Genomic DNA, 17,602 nt, shown 5'->3' with positions numbered 1-17,602 from the left:
TTGCTCTGTCTGCATGTGTTATCATGAGACTTGCTCTAGTTTACAGCTCTGACTTCATGTGTTCAATTATTTCATGTGACATTTGTATGCATTATATATATTTGATATTATAAATCATGATGTATGTTTATGTATATACATGATAAATGTGTGCATTATTTATTTTATGCTATAGTTGAATCAGTGTGTGGCAGATTTATAAGATTTGTATCTAGGCATATTCTTTGTTTTCAGTGTTCTTGTTTATTCTTTGATGACCTCTTTCTCCTGGTAACATCTTTATTTTTAGTTTATAGGATATTTTTCCTGTTTGTCCTTCATTACTTCACTGTTTTGTCTCTACTTCTGGAACTCATTTTGTTTGACATTAGTTATCTTGGATCTCTCTTCCTTATTTTATGTTGCTCTCATAATTTTGTTTCTTTATTACTATATGCTGTTTGAGACCATTGTGTGGTTCTCATTCCTGGTCATAGATGAAACCAGTAGATGTTTCTTTAGCAATTAGAAGTTGTCTAGTGTTTATATAAAAAACAGAAGTAACTAAGAAAATAGATAGAATCCTAGTTTCGATAGTGTAACTTAAAAGAGTAGGTAGGAGCTTGGTGCACATGCATGTAATCCCAGAGGCTCAGGCTGAGGCAGGAGTATCTTGAGTTTAAAACCAGCCTCAGTAATTTAGCAAGTCCCTGAGCAACTCAGTGAGACCCTTTGTCTAAATAAAATATAAAAAAAAACCCTGGGGATGTGCCTCAGTGGTTGTGTCCCTGATTTCAATCCCTGGTAACAATAACAACAACAAAAATCAGATAGTGGAAAAATGGCAGCATTCACTTCATTGTAAGTGGAGAATTCTTCTTCAGCAGTGTAAGCCAGGAGCAGGCAAGGACACCCCTTTGGTTGACTGAAGAACATTGGAGCTCTGTATATTTGAGGTGAACTTTCTGATCTTTGGTATTGTTATGGATTACTTGTCATTTTTATATTTCTTGTATCTCTTCAGTGAGACTTGGGGATGGGCTTGAAAAAAAAGTGTTGGCAATTGTATAACTGTAAGATGAAGAAACGTTAAGTCTGAGAATCACATTATAGTGGTTCAGAGCACAAACTCTGGGGCAAGACTCCCTAGGTTATATTCTTAATGTTTTTATTGGTTCTTGTTAGATATACATGATAGTAGAATATTTTTCCAAATGAATTTCATGACTGATTTTTCTATTTTTGTGAAGAACATCATTGAAATTTTGATAGGAATTGCATTAAATCTGTATAGAACTTTTGATAGTATGACCATTTTGACAATATTAATTCTGCGTATTTATAAACATGGGAGATCTTTCCATCTTCAAACATCATCTTCAGTTTCTGCCCTTAGTGCTCTTTAGTATTTGTTGTGGAAATCTTTCACCTCTTTTGTTAGATTGATTGCAAAATATTTCATTGTTTTTGAGGCTATTGTGTATGGGATTGTTTTCCTAATTTCTCTTTCAGTTGGTTCATCATTGTTGTGAAGGAACGCAATTGATTTAATGATGTTAAGTTTATATGCTACTGATTTGCTTTTATCTGTTTATGAGTTGTGGGAGTTTTCTCATGGAATGTTTTTGGTCTTCTGAGTATATGTTATTGGCAACTAGGGATAATTTGAGTTCTTTGTGTATTTGTATCACTTTCTTTCTTTTGTCTAATTGCTTTGGCTAGAGTTTCAAGTAATATATTGAGTAAAAGTGGTGAAAGAGGGCATCTTTGTATTATTCTGGATTTTAGAGAGAATGATTTGCATTTTTCTCTTTTTACAATGATCTTGCCCTTTGTTATAATATATATAGCTTTTACAATGTTGAGATATGTTCCTACTATTCCTAATTTTTCTAGTGAATGGATACTGTATTTTGTCAAATACTTTTTTACTGTCTATTGAGATAATCATGTGATTATTGTTTTTAAGTCTGTTAATACATTTATTAATATTTGTATGTTGAATCAACCTTGTATCCCTGGAATGAACCCCACTTGAGCATGGTTCACTATCTTTTAAATATGTTTTTGTATGTAATTTCAAAGTATTTTATTAAGAAGTTTTTCATCTATGTTCATCAGGGATATTGGTCTGAAGTTTTCTTTCACTGATGTGTCTTTGTCTGTTTTAGATATCAGGGTGATAATAGCTTCATAGAATGAGTTTGTAAGGGTTCCTGCCTTTTCTATGTCATGGAATAATTTGAGGAAGGTTGGTGTTAATTCTTCTGTGAAGGGCTTGTTGAACTCGGCTGAGACTCTGTATGATCCTGGGCTTTTCTTTGTTGCTAGGCTTTTGATGATGTCCTAAATTTCATTGTTGAAATGTTATCTGTTCAAATTTTCTGTGTTCTCCTGATTCAATTTACATACGTCATATATGTTTCTGGAAATAAATTGATGTCTCAAGGTTTTTCATTTTATTAGAGTATAAATTATCAAACTATTGTCTGATTATCATCTTTATTTTGGTAGTGTTCATGTTTATATTTCCTTTTTCATCAAGAATTTTAATCATTTGTTATATCCCTCTTACACTTGGTTAACATGGGTGTTTATCAATATTATTTATTTTTTCAAAGAACTAACTTTTTGTTTCTTTGGTACTTTTTAATTGTTATTTGCTGTTGTAGTTGGTTCAGTTTCATTGATTTCAGCTGATTTTATTATCTGTCTTCTAATTTTGTTGTGGATTTGTTCTTTGTTCTAGGCCTTTGAGATGTAAAGTTAAATTATTTATCTGGATACTTTATATTCTTTTAATGAACAAGTTAAATGCAGTGAACATTCCTCTTAGAATTGCCTTAATAGTGTCAATAGATTTTCATTTTTTGCTGCTATTCTCATTTCCCTCTAAGTGTTTTGTTAATTTCATTCCTGTTTTCTCTGCTCTCCATTGATCATTGAATAGTGTATTAGTCTTCAGATTTTAGAGTTGTTTCCATTTTGTATTTTATTGTTGATTTCTAATTTCATTCCATTATGATATGATAGAATACAAGGTATTTCTTTATTTTTTTGTATTTTGTAAAAGTTGCATTTTGGCCTAAGATACGGTTATTTTACAAAATTTTATATATATATATATATATATATATATATATATATATTGCCAGTAAGAGTATCTTTAGTCATTCTATATATTATATATATAATATATCATAATGATAATATATAATAAGATATATATTATAAGATACATATTTTATGTAATATCTATATATGTTATGTGTACATTATTAATTATATTTTTATTTCTATAGCTCCTTTCTTTAGTTTTTGTGTAGTGATGAGAGAGATGTGTTAAACTTATCAAGTATTCTTGTATCTGGTTTATTTGATTCTTGAACTTGAAAGGATTTGTTTGATGAATGTAGATGTTTCATCATTTGGGGCATAAATATTTACAATTGTTATATCTTGTTGATTTAAAATTCATTTAAGCAGTATGGAATATCCTTCTTTGTCCCTTCTGATTAACTTTGGCTTGAAATCTTCTTTTTCTGATATGAGGATAGAAACCTTTGCTTGTTCTTGAGATCCATGTGAATGATATACCTTTATTCCCCATCCTTTTACCTTCAGTTTGTGGATGTCTTTGCCTGTGAGGTTAGTCTCTTGGAGACAGAATATTGTTGGGTCTTGCTTTTAAATCCAGTATGCCAATCTATGTCGTTTTATTGATGAGTTTAGGCCATTTACATTCAGTGGTATTATTGAGAAATAATTTTTATTTCCTGTCATTTTTATTTATTTCTGGCTTTTGAGTTATTGTCTCCTTTGGCTATGCTTTCAGTATAATTCCCTTCTCTGCTGGTTTTCACTTTTACTTTTCATTTCTTTTTGAAATATTTTATTGAGTATGTTTTTTAGTGCACATTTTCTAGTTGTGAATTCTTAACTTTTACTTATCATGGAAGTTTTTTATTTCATCATCAGTTCTGAAGCTTAATTTTGCTAGTATAGTAGTCTGGCTGCCATCCATTTTCTTTCAGAGCTTGGTATATATTATTACAAGACATTCTAATTTTTTGGGTCTGATTTGAGAAATCAGCTGAGATCCAGATTGGTTTCCCTCTAAATGTGATCTGTCATTTTTCTCTAGCAACTTTTAAAGTTCTATTCTTATTCTTTATGTTAGGCATTTTCATAGTAATGTGCCTTTGTGTGGGTCTGTTGGAATTTTGTATATTTGGAGTCCTGTAACCCTCCTGTATTTGATTTCCATTTCATTCTTAAGGTTATGGAAATTTTCTGATATTTAATTGAAAAGATTGAACATTGCTTTGGTTTGTATTTCAGCCTTCATTTAGCTTGATAAATCTTGAATTTAGTCTTTTCATATAATCCCATATTTCTTGGATATTTTTTTCATGGTTCCTTAACATCTTTTCTCCATGGCCAACTTTACTTTCAAGATTTTATATTTTGTCTTTATTGCCTAAAACTCTGTCTTCCAAGTGGTTTGATCTGCTGGTGATAATATTCATTGAATTTTTTATTTGGTTTATTGATTCCTTCATTTTGAGGATTTCTGCTTGGTTTTCCCCCCAAATCTGTATCTCTTTATTTTAGTGATCTTTCACTTTCTGTATTTTCTCTCTGACTTCATTCCTTACATTGTCCTTCCCTTACATGTCAGTTTTTAACTTTGAACATTCTAAACTCCTTCTCTGACATATTTTCCACTGTGTTGTCTATGGATTCTGTTACTGAGGTATTTTGGTTTGTTTGGGGTGATTTGTTACTTTGCTTTTTCATGCTGTATCAACCCATGTAAAAGTATGGATCTGAGGCAGTACAGTTTTGACCCTATGAACTGAAGACTTCACAGTTTTGACCCTATGGACTGAAGACTTCACAGTTTATGTCCCTGAAGACTTCACAGTTTAGGAGCCAATGAATAATAATAATAACAACCAACATAAACAATATACATCATTAAACCAAATAGTTCCTGCTATGACCTATACATTGTTGATTGGCACAATAAACAGAAATGATGTGATCATTTATTGCCCACAGTAAAAACGGAAAGTTTGCAAAAAGGTTTACAATTTCAAATGGTGAACAGGAAGAGAATAGAATCAATGTAGGATATGTAGATTATGAGTAGGAAGAGAGAAAATTGAAGTTAAAACTTAAAGGGGACTGAAAGAGAGAACAGTAGAGATTGACTGTTAGCAGAAGAGAGAAAGAGAAGGGAAACAGATAAGTGTGATAGAAAAGTATGTAAAATAAAATAAATAAATATAAAAATAGAATAGTACATAACAAAACTGAAGTATACTATTCAGAATCCTAGTCCTCAAAATACTGACCCATGAAAAATAACTTCTTTCCAAAATATTAGAAATGATAAAAAAGAAACAAATATGTATATATTTCCATGAACCATTCAGTTCACAAATAAAGAGATGAAAGGAAAAAGGGGGGAAAAAGATGAAAACTTTCAGAATTGTTTCATTGGAATTCAGAAAATTCTCAGTTTCCCTTTTCAGCAGTGTTAGGTGGGGTGGGCTGGAGTGTGATGACTCCTTCACCCTCAAGGTGGGGTTGCTGGAGTGTGAGAGAGAAGATCCCATTGGTGGAGCTCCTGGAGGTGGGGTTTAAGCTTGGTCAGTTTCCAGGTTCTTCCTTGAATGTCAATTGGTCCAAAGATTTTAAATCAGCTCAACTCCAGTTCCCAGCAGTTACTTGTTCACACTGGGAGACTCCACCCCAGAAATCTATCCTGGGTTCCACTTGTGCAGTGTAGGAGTCAGTCCTTAGTTCCCTCTGTCATGCTTGGATTCAAAAATTACTGGTCTCTCAGGTTTAATCTCTAAACTCAATCATTCCCACCCCCATCCTTTTGAATTCCTTGCTAGGCGCAGCTCTCCCAGCTGGCTTTTTAAACCACCAGAGTCAAGTTGGATGGGTTTCTATGACCTGTATTCTCCTGTGTAAATTTTTTCCACGTTTGATTTTCTCCTCGTCACTTAGCCACTCTCTATGTCATGCGGTATTGGTTTGCCAGTCCTGTAGTTAGGGATTAGCTACTCATGCTGTCAGCTTCTGTACTGCACCTGCAGAATGGCTCCATCCTGTTTTCTATAGGCAACTTGGAGAGATGTGGCTTCTTTTCTTTACTAGGATATTGTGCAGAATGCTTTTTTGAGTTAGTGTGCAGTGTCTTTGAACTTTGATATCTCTATACCCAGACACACCAGTGGTCTCCTAAAAATGTGGGTTCCTTTACTTAATTCTCTTATCTTTCCACTTTGCTTGTCTGGGAAGCACTCTGAGTGCACCACCAGTGGCAGCAATGGTGCTGGGGATTACTTGCTTTCTTTTATTTTTTTTAATACTGGGGATTGAACTCAAGGGCACTCAACCACTGAGCCACAACCCCAATCCTATTTTGAATTTTATTTTGAGACAGGGTCTTGCTGATTTGCTAATAAGTCCTTGCTATTGCTGAGGCTGACTTTGAACTCAGGATCCTCCTGACTTAGCCTCCCCAAGTGCTGGGATTATAGGCGTGTGTCACTGCACCTGGCATTTCCTTATTTTATTATAGCCAACCTCCTGAGTTCCCTTTCTGTTTCGAATGTTCAATATTAGTTCCTGGTAAAGTCCATTTTTAAAATTTTTTTACCTACCTTTCTAAGAATCTGCTGAGTTGCTTTCTTGGTTTCATGCCACTGAGCAGCCAGGGGGGGGGGGGGACCTCCTGTTCCACCATCTTGAAAATCTTCGCTTTTCTTTCTTTTGATAGCATAGGCATTAGTTATGTGACATAATCTCTGTGTACCTCATTTTCTTCATGAAGAGTATTATAACAATGTCAATTTTAAATGATGTTAAGAGATTTAAATGGGTCACTATTTTTAAATTTCCTGTAATGGTGTTTGACATTTAATAACTGCTAGGTAAACATTTGTTAAGTAAAAATGAATGTAGCTACATATATGAATTTACCCCAAATTATGATTGGTTGCAATATGTATTTGAATTATTTAAATAATCAAGATTGTATCTTTCTCTGTTTAATTTTCTACAGCATATCGTGAACCTCATTATTATTATCAGTTCACAGCTCGGTATCATGCAGCTCCCTGCAATAGTATCTATAATATTTCCTTTGAGAAGAAACTTCTTCAGATTTTAAGCAAATTGGTTCTTGACCTTTCATGTGAAATTTCCTTACTTAAATCTGAATGCCATCGTGTTAAAATGCAAAGAGCTGGTTTGCAAAATGAATTGTTCTTTACATTTTCAGGTAAGTGTAAAAACTTTCTTAAAAAATATTAAATCACATAACCAATTTTGAATACTTTATGAATTACCAGCAGTATTTTTGGAATATACATTATATAAATTAAGTATATTTTCTGTTCTGTGTTTTGATTTTAGGGCTAATAACTCCCAAATAAAGTCCCAATTTATGTACTCAATGAGGAGTTTGCTCTTTCAAATAACTTAAACCTTCCTTTGATAATTTACTATAGGATGGAATTTAGCATAGGATATATTGTGATATTTAGTTACAATGGTTTAATATGTGAAAACATCTATTTAGGAGGTTGGTTAACATTGTAGACCAGAAGAACCATTTAGCTTCCTGTACTTTTCTTGATCTAAAGGGAAGCCTAAAGACAAAGAATTCAACTTGAGTTGCAAGGATTTTAGATTTATAAATGGTCTGTTTAAGAATGTTCTTTCAGGGATCCTACAGAATGGGAGCAACTTTTTACCACATGTGCATAACATCGAGTGCTAAATCTAGGAAAGATAAAGAACTCAAAAATCTTACTTCAAAAAAACAAATAACCCAATCAATAAATGGGCCAAAGAACTGAACAGAGACTTCTCAGAAGCTGATGTAAAGTTAATCAACAAATATATGAAAAAAATGTTCATCATCTCTAGTAATTAGAGAAATGCAAATCAAAACTACTCTAAAATTTCATCTTCCTCCAGTTATGGTAGCTATTAAAAATACTGTGTGTTGGCGATAAGTGTTGGCAAGTATTTGGGGAAAAGGGCACTCTCATACGTTGCTGGTGGGACTACAAATTGCTACAGCCATATGGAAAGAAGTATGGAAAACTGGGAATGGAACTACCATTTGACCCATCTATCCCACTCCTGGTTTATATCCAAAGGACTTAAAAACAGGATACTACAGGGACACAGCCACACCAATTTTATAGCAGCACAGTTCACAACAAATAAATTGTGGAACCAACCTAATTGCCCTTCAGTAGATGAATGGATAAAGAAAATGTGGTGTATATACACAGTGGATTATTACTCAGCATTAAGAGAATAAAATCATGGTATTTGCAGGTAAATGGATAGAGTTGAAGAATATAATGCTAAGTGAAGTAAGCCAATCTCTAAAAATCAAATATCAAATGATTTCTCTTACACAAGAATGCTTATTTATAAAGGGGATGCCGGGGGAGCATGGAAGCAATAGACAAACTTTAGATAGGGAAAAGGGGAGGAAGGGGAAGGGAAAGGGGAGGAAGGTAAGAAAGACCGTGGAATGAGATGGACGTCATTACCCTAACTACATCTATGAAGACACAAATGGTGTAACTCTACTTTGTGTACTACCAGAGACATGAAAAATTGTGCTCTATATGTGTAATATGAATTGAATCGCATTCTGCTGTCATATATAACAAATTAGAATAAATAAAATATAAAAAAATAGAAAAAAGGAATGCTGTCTCAGGAGTAGCCATCCGTGTGTGTGTGTGTGTGTGTGTGTTTTAATTTTCTGTCTTTAAAAAAAATGATGTTTTTCTATAGTGGGGATTGAACCTACATGTATATTACCACTGAACTACATTATTTTTTTTTTATTTTGAGACTTGTTCTTATTAAGTTGTTTCAGGCAGGCCTTGAAATTATGATCCTCCTGCTTTAGCCACTATGTTACAGGCATGCATCACAGCATTCCACTGAGCTCATTCATGTGTTTTATAGCATGCTTCCCCTCCCATTTCATCTCAAAAGCTTGCTATATTCCTTTTTTCTTCCATATTTTCCTTTGATTTCTCTGTAATCAGTGTTTGATGATACTTACCTATTTCCCTAACTTTTTCATCTCTTTTCTCTCTCATTCATATTCTGATCATTTAGTATTGAATTTTGAAAGACACAATTGTATGACATTTAGATTTAAAGGCAAGGACATAAGCAGTTCAACCTAATTTCCAGTCTTGATCTTCCTTGCCCAGTTTTTTCTCAAAAAAAAAAAAAAACCCAAAAAACAAAAACCCTGAAATTTGTCTCCAATCCCTAAAACAAATAACCAGAGGCAGACTGTTTGTTTAGTTTTTAGTTTTTCAAAAATCCAAAGACTTTGTAACTTTTGTAACTTTTCAGTGTTTCTATGACAGCTTGATGTTGATTGCAATTACATAGTTTACTATCTGCTACTCTATTTTTGCCACACACAAAAAAAGCCATTGGAATTTTGCTAGGGATTCTATTAAAATCTGTATATGGGTTTGGGTATTATTGCCAGCTTAACAGTATTGTATGTTAGTTTACAAACATAGAATATCTATCCATTAATTTAAGAACTTTGCTTCATTTCAGAGTGTTTTATAGTTATCAGTATAGGAAACTTAGTGACAAATTTAGTTTTTATTGATATAATTATACAAAATAATGGATTCATTGTGGCATATTTTATATGTACATAACATAATTTGGTCAGTTTCATTTCTCAGTATCTTTACTTTCTATCCTATCCTCCCTCTCTCCAATCTTCAACCTCTGGTGTACTGTCTTCCTTCTTTTTTCAGGACTATCCTCTTTGTGCATTTTTCCTTCTAACTCCCACATATACGAGAAAAACATATGGCCCTTGATATTTCTTAGTCTGTTTTATTTCATTTAACATGATGTTCTATGCTTCCATTCATTTACTTGCAAGTCCTATAATTTTGCTCTTTATGCCTTTATAAAATTTCATTGTGTATATATACCACATTTTGCCTATCCATTGGTTGATGGACACCAGCTGGTTCCATAACTTGGTCATTGTAAATTGTGCTACTGTACCATGCATACACATGTATAACCACAGTATGATGCCTTTAGTTCTTCTGGAAAACACTGAGATCATATATTGGTTCTATTCCTACTCTTTTGAGAAACTCCATACTTAATGTTTTTAATGGTTTCACTAATTCACAACGCTACCAACAGTGTATAAGTGTTCCCCCCATCTTCACCAGCATTTATTATTATTATTTGTATTCTTGATGATTGCTGTTTTAATTGAGTAAGATGTAAGTTCAGTGTTGTTTTGATTTGTACTTTCTTGATTGCTAACACTTTTTTCACATATTTTTGGTCATTTCTATTTTTTCTTTTGAGAAATGTCTGTTTAGATCCTTTGCCCATTTATTAAATTGGTTGTTTTTTTTCAGTGCTAAGTTTTTTTATATATTTTAGATATTAATGCTGTGTCTTAAGAGTAACTGACAAAGATTTTCTTATGTTCTATTTGCTCTCTCTTTATAGTCTTGATTCTTTTGCTCTATAGAAGTTTTTCAATCTAATATCATTCCACTTATTAATTGTTGATGTTACTTTCTGAACTTTAGGGGTCATATTGAGGAAGTTACTGCCTGCTCCTACATGTTAGACCCTGTGTTTTCTTCTAGAAGATGCAAAATTTCTCTTCATTACTAGGTCTTTCATTTTCTTTAAGTTAATGATTATGAAGGGTACGAAATTGGGCCCTAGGTTCACTAGGTTTGCGTTTTACGTATGGATATCCAGTTTTCTTCAGTGCCATTTGTTTAAAAGGCTGTCCTTTCTCCATTGAATGCTTTTGGCACATGTGTTAAGAATCAGATGACTTATGTATGTGGGTTTGTTCCTGTGTCTTCTGTTCTATTCCATTGATCTTCATGTCTATTTCACTACCACTGCTATGCTATGTGGACTTATCTCTGTTTTGTATTCTGCTCTGCTGGTCTGCATGTTTGATTTTGTGTGGTATTGTGCTGTTTTAGTTACTATGGCTCTGTAGTATAATTTGCAATCAGGTATTGTAATGCCTCTAACATTACTCTTTTATTAGAATCGCTTTGACTATTCTGGATTTTTTACCTTTCATAAAATTGTAGGAGTATGTTGTGAAGAATGTCATTGACATTTTGATGGGGATCATGTTTTTATTGTTGAGATTGTTCACTTCCTTGGTTATATTTAGTCTTATTTTTTTTATTCTATTGTGAATCAATTTGGTTCATTCATTATTCAGCAGATTCCTTATTGACATATAGAAAAGCTATTAATTTTTTGATTTTTGTTTTCTGCTACTTTGCTGAATTTATTTATCAACTTTGAAAGTCTTGTGGTGGGGTTTTTGAATCTTTTAAGTGTAGGATTATATCATCTAGAAACACTGATAATTTGACTTCTTCTTGTAAAACTTGTATCCTTTTATTTCCTTCTCTTGACTAACTGCTCTGGCTAAAATTTCAAGTACTATATTGTGTAGGAGAGGTCAGAATGAAGATTTTAGTCTTGCTCCTAATTTTAGAGAAGATGATTTCAATTTTTCCCTATTCAATATGATGCTGGCTTTGGGATTTTCATATATAGCATTGATGAGGTTCATTCTGTCCATTGAATGATGAGGTTCCTTGATGAGTTCATTCTGTCCCTAGTTTCTTCAGTGTTTTTATCATAAATGGGTATTGAATTTTGTAAAAGGCTTTTTTTCTGCATCTTTTGAGGTAGTCATATGATTTTCCCTTAATTTTGCATATGTGATGAATAATATTTTTTGGTTTTCATATGTCCAGTCAACCTTGTATCCTTGGGGTAAAAGCAACTTGATCCTAGTGTAAAATCTTCTTAATGCATTTGAATACAAATTGCTAATATTTTAAGGATTTTTCTATCTATGTGTATCAGGCACATTGGTCTGTAGTTTTCTTTTCTTGGTGTATTCTTATCTGGTTTTGGTATCAGGATAAGACTGGCTTTATAAAATGAATACAGGTGTTTACAGGTGTTCTTTCCACCTTCAACTTCATGGAATAATTTGACGATCATTGATTATAGTACTTCTTTAAAGGTCTGGTAAAATGCATCTGGGGAAAGATTTGGTCCTGGAATTTTCATCGTTGGAGAGGTTTATTTTGTTGCTGTTGTTTTGTATTTTTTTAATTATAGCCTCAATCTCACTGCTTATTATCAATTTGTTTAGATATTATCTTCTTTTTGTTTCAATTTTGTTTGGGTCATACATGTCTAGAAATCTGTCTATTTCTTCTAGATTTTCCAATTTATTGGAATATAAGTTTTTAAACTAGTCACTAATTAATCTCTTAATTTCAGAAATGTCTTTGGCAATATCTTCTTCTTCATCTCTATTTTTATTAATTTGAGTCTTTGGTTAATTTGTTAAAGGTTTATCAATATTGTTTATCCTTCAAAAGAACCAACTCCTCTTTCATTGATCTTTTGTATTGTTCTTTTATTGTATATTTAATAATTTCAGCTGTGATCTTCCCTTCTACTATTTTGGAATTGTTTTATTCTTATTTTTCTAGGTACTTGAGATACATACTAGGTTGTTTATGTGGAATTTTTATGATGTATGCACATAAGCATGCATAGCTATAAACTTTCCTCTTTGAAACCACTTCATAGTGTCCCAGAGATTCTGGTGTGTTGTATTTGCTATTCTCCTTTATTTCTAGGAATTTTCAAATTTCTCCCCGATTTCATCTCTGATCTGTTCATCATTCAAAAGTGTATTGTTCACTGGGCACGGTGGCACAGGCTTGAAATCCCAGCTGTTTGGGAGGCTTAAGACAGGAGGATCACGAGTTCAAAGCTAGCCTAAGCAATGGTGAGGCAGTAAGCAACTCAGTGAGACCCTGTCTCCAAATAAAATACAAAATGGGGCTAGGGATATGGCTCAGTGGTCAAGTGCCCCTGAATTCAATCCCCAGTAACAAAAAACAATGGTGTATTGTTCAATCTCCATGTATTTATGTAATTTCTATTGTTTGTTTTTCTTGCCAATGATTTCTAATTTCATTTTCTTGTCATCTGTTAAGTGCAAGAAGTTAAATTGATTTTTTAAAAATCTTGTAAGACTTGCTTCATGATCTAAGATGCTGTCTATTTTAAAGAAGGTTCTATGAGAGTCTGAGAAGAGACTGAATTCAGCTGTTGTTAGATGAACTATTCTATAGATGTCTTTTAGGTCCATTTCATATGTATTATTTTTTAGGTTTGTCCAAAGAATTTTTTATTAGTTTTATATTTGGACAGTCTGTCTCTTCATGAAAGAAGTATATTGAAATCATCTAGTATTATTGTATTGGCATCAGAATCTTTATGTTGAATAGTGTGTATTTTATGTAATTAAATAATTTGGGGCACAAATATTTACTATCATTTTGTTTTCCTTTTGGATTCTTCCCAGTATGAAGTGACCCTCTTTGTCTCTTCTTAATTTTGTCTTGAAGTCTGCCTTATCCAAAATGAGAATAGTTATTCCTTCTTGCTTTAGACCTTCATTTGCATGGAATATCATTTTCTATTCTTTCCCTTCAGCTTATGAATGTCTTTTCCTGTAAGTAAGCAACATATTATTAGGTCTTGTTTTTTAATCCAGTCTGCTAGTTTGTTTTTTTTTTTTAATTTAAATGTGGAGACCATTTATATTGTATTATTACAGGTATTTATTTCCTCCCATTTTTGATTCATTTCTAATGTTTAATTCAGTCCTAATACTCATTTGCTCAGCTATTTTTCTAATGAAATTCATCTATTCACAAGCTCAGAGATTTTTTTCTTTCTTCTTCTTCTTCTTCTTCTTCAAAACAAAACAAAACTTTTATGTGTAGTATTTCTTTAAGTATTTTTGTAGTGCTGCCTTAGTACTCCTGAATTCTTTTAGTTGTTGTTTTTCTTGGAAGATTTTTATTTCTTCACTGATTCTGAAGGATAGCTTTGCTTTTATTTATTTTCCTTAATGGAAGCTTTGATTATTGAATTTTTATCTTCTCTAATATGTATTCACTTTGTTATAAATTTCTCTGTAAGCACTGTATGCCACAAATTTTAATAAGTTGTTTTTTCACGTTTATGTAGTTTAAAATATATAATTTTTCTTGACAAATCATAAGTTATATATTAATGTTTTAAATGTCAAGGTTCTTGGGATTTTCCAGATATTTTCTGTTATGGATTTGTAGTTTGATGCTTTTGTGGACTGAATGTATACATTGTATTGTTTATATATTTTTAAAAATGTTAATATCTCACATTAGGGTTTAATGTGAGCTTGAAAATAATGTTTATTTACTGTTGTTGTATGAAATATTTTCTGAATGTCAGTTTAGTACAATTGAAGGGTGGTATTTCTCAGGTCAACTGTATTCTTTTCCACTTTTTTTCTTTTTAGATTTTTTAGTTACTAATAGAGAGGTGTTGATATCTCCACATATAATAGTTGTTTCTTGTATTTTTCCTTACAGTTTTAATAATATTTTGTCTTAGGTAGCTGTGTTCTCTATTGTTAGGTACATACACATTAGAGATTCAGGTGTCTTTGTGGATAATTGATTTATTCCTGACAGTTATGTTTGCCTTCATCTACTTTCTCTGAAATTATTATTGATACTCCAGCTTTTTTATTTTGATTCATATAAGCATGGCATATTTTTCTCCATCTCTTTGCTTTTTATCTGTCCATATCTTTATATTTTAAAAAGGTTCAGTATGAACAATATATACTACCCTCCAGGGTTTTTAATAAGAAATCTGATGTTGATTTTATTATAAGACTCATTATATGTGATAAATTACTTCTTTCTTGTAGCTTTCAAGATTCTGTCTTTCTCTTTCACACTTGACAGTTTGATTATAATATGACACAATGTGGAATTCCTTGCATTTTCCCTGGGATTTATGTGGATTTCTCTGATCATCTTATTCATATAAATTTATACCTTTTTCAAATTTGGGAAATTTTAAATGTTTGTTATTTAAATATTTATTCTGTTTCCTTTTTCTTTTCTCTTATTTTAACTCCTATTTTATGTGTATGTGATACATTTGGTGTTATCCTACAGTCCTAACTTCATTTTTTTATGTTCTTCACTGACTAAATACTTTTAATGACTGTCTTCAAGTTGATTGATTCTTTTTTCTGACTGCTCAATCCATTTAAAAATCTTTATGAATTCCTTTCATTTGTTGTAATTTTATGTTCTAGAATTTTTATTAGATTCCTTTGTATTATTTAACTTTTTTTATATTCTGTATTTGTCAAGACAGGATTTTCCTGATTTTTTTTTTTTAGTTTTTTTGTCCATAATTTTTTCCAGCTCCTTGAACATATGGGAGATAGTTGATTCAAAGATTTTATCTAGTAAATACACATTAAAGTTTTTTAGACGCTCTGTGGGCTTTAATGTAGGGGAGATATTAATAAGGAGATGGATGATTGAGATCTTCCATAGTAAATAGTTGATTTTTAGAAAGAATTGTATAGAAAACAAACAATATCATGTATACACTTTTGGAGCACTCTATAATAGCTAATGAGATATATGGGTAGGAGTATAGGGAAAATCAAGTTGTCATGATTGCTAATGGCTAAATTATTAGTAGCTTTGTTGGTCTGAAATATTTATGATTTTAATCATATTCACACAGATGTTAAAGAATGGGGAAAATTCACATTATTCAGCCTATTCTTTTATAGAATGTGAAAATCTTGAGAGTAAATAATGTCTGTTTATCTGTTTATTAGTGATAGATCTAGGACTCAAAATAAGATTTCTTTCTATATATTTTGATGAATAGTTGAGAGAAACTAAAGGTTTTAGAGCTTTAATGAGGCAGTGAGATTGATGCTATGATTCAGAAAGATTATTAATAGAAATCCTTTGTTTCCTAATTCTTCTTTCAGTTTTAAGTCTTGGTAGTATAGTAGGAATTTTTTCAGTATTGAATTTGTTTACTTATATATTCCAAATACCTAGAACAATACTGTCTGGCACATAGTTGGCTCCTGGTAGTTATTTGATAAATAATGAGACATACGTGTATAAATATGTTTTATCATTTCAGCTACGATGGCCACTACCATAATCCAGTCTCATTCTCTTTCCAGTATTATTAGCAGAGTACATCTTGCATTTATCACTTTATCGGAAAACATTAAGAATTGATTTGAGCTAGTGACACACATTATAATATAGTCAGAGTTAAGTATATGATTGAATGAATGCACACACACTTATGCGTACATATGCTATACAAGTTGAAATAAACCTATCATTAAACTTTTATAAAATAAAAATAACCAAGCATTATCAAGAAATTTAAGTAAGTTTATTATAGAAGAGAGGTTTTCTTGATTTACATAAAACAAATATTTGGCTTAGGTTCATTCTGAAGAGTTACGTAATATTAGAAAAAATTGCTTAAATTTTTAATAGAAGAGGAATATTAGACAAATGATCTTCAAAATCCAATTTAAATATTGTGATGCAGTACATTAGAACCTTGATAAAATATAATATATTTTCTCAGTTTCATCTCTAGACACTGAAAAAGGACCCAAGCCATGTACAGATCATAATTGTGAATCTTCTAAAAGACTATCTAAGGTATGTTATGTGACGCTGGAAAAGAAAAAAAAAGTTGAATGAACATGCTCAGTGTGTAAGTAAGCATCTTAGCTTTTTATAAAATTATCTGACCCCCACAGTTAGGAATTTCAACAATAAAAATAAAATTTCATTCAGTAATAAAAGTAATATAATTGATATTTTATAGAATATTTTCAAATTTAATATTTTGTAACTGATTATATAAAAAGAATGCTTTTCCATTTATTTGGCCTTATTTGCCATTGCTAGTCAATATATAATTATTATTTATAACGTCACATCTACTAAGGAGACTCAGTAAGGAGGATCACAAGTTTGAGGTCAGTTGGGGCAACTAAGTGAGATTCTTGTCTCAAAATAAAATTTAAAAGGCTGGGAATGTAGCTCAGTGCTTGCTCAGCATGTGGTAGGCCCTCCTGGGTTCAATCCTCAGTACTGGGGAAAAAATGGACAAATCATTGTTGCAATTGTCCCAAATTGTTTCAGTTTCCAGTAGATATTTGCATACTAACCTTATATCATGCCACTTTCTAAATTCACTTGTTAGTTCCAGTGTTTTATAGATTAATTAGGATTTTTTTCATAATACATCATGTAATCTACAAATGGACACATTTTTACTACATTCTAATTTTTATGCTTTTTATTTCTTTGTCTGATCTTGTTTGAATGCTAGAATCTGCAGTATAACAGTGAATAGATGTGGTGAGCATGGACCTTTTTTCTTGTTTCTAGTCCTAGGGGAAAAGCATTTAATCTTTCTCCATCGAGTGTGATGTTCACTCTAGTTTTCATAAGTGCCTTTTATCAGAATGAGGAAATTCTTTTCTATTCCCATTTACTGGAGTATATTATAAATGGATATTAAATTTTATCAATATTTTTTTCTGATTTTATTGAAAAATGCCCTCCAAATC

General features: G+C 31.8%; 1 protein-coding gene across 2 annotated transcripts in view; it reads left to right on the top strand.

Annotated features, from left to right (window-relative positions):
• The window catches only part of Zpbp (zona pellucida binding protein), a 92,338-nt gene that overhangs the window by 27,636 nt on the left and 47,100 nt on the right, over window positions 1–17,602 (top strand). For both annotated transcript variants that reach the window (XM_076864567.1, XM_076864559.1), the window contains 2 exons: window positions 7,064–7,282; window positions 16,606–16,682. In XM_076864567.1, coding sequence (XP_076720682.1) covers window positions 7,064–7,282; window positions 16,606–16,682 — 296 coding nt within the window. The remainder of the gene's footprint in view (window positions 1–7,063; window positions 7,283–16,605; window positions 16,683–17,602) is intronic.

This window comes from Callospermophilus lateralis, chromosome 1 (genome assembly GCF_048772815.1).
Source record: "Callospermophilus lateralis isolate mCalLat2 chromosome 1, mCalLat2.hap1, whole genome shotgun sequence".
Classification (NCBI taxonomy): Eukaryota; Metazoa; Chordata; class Mammalia; order Rodentia; family Sciuridae; genus Callospermophilus; species Callospermophilus lateralis.
This window is presented reverse-complemented; position numbering and strand designations above follow the sequence as displayed.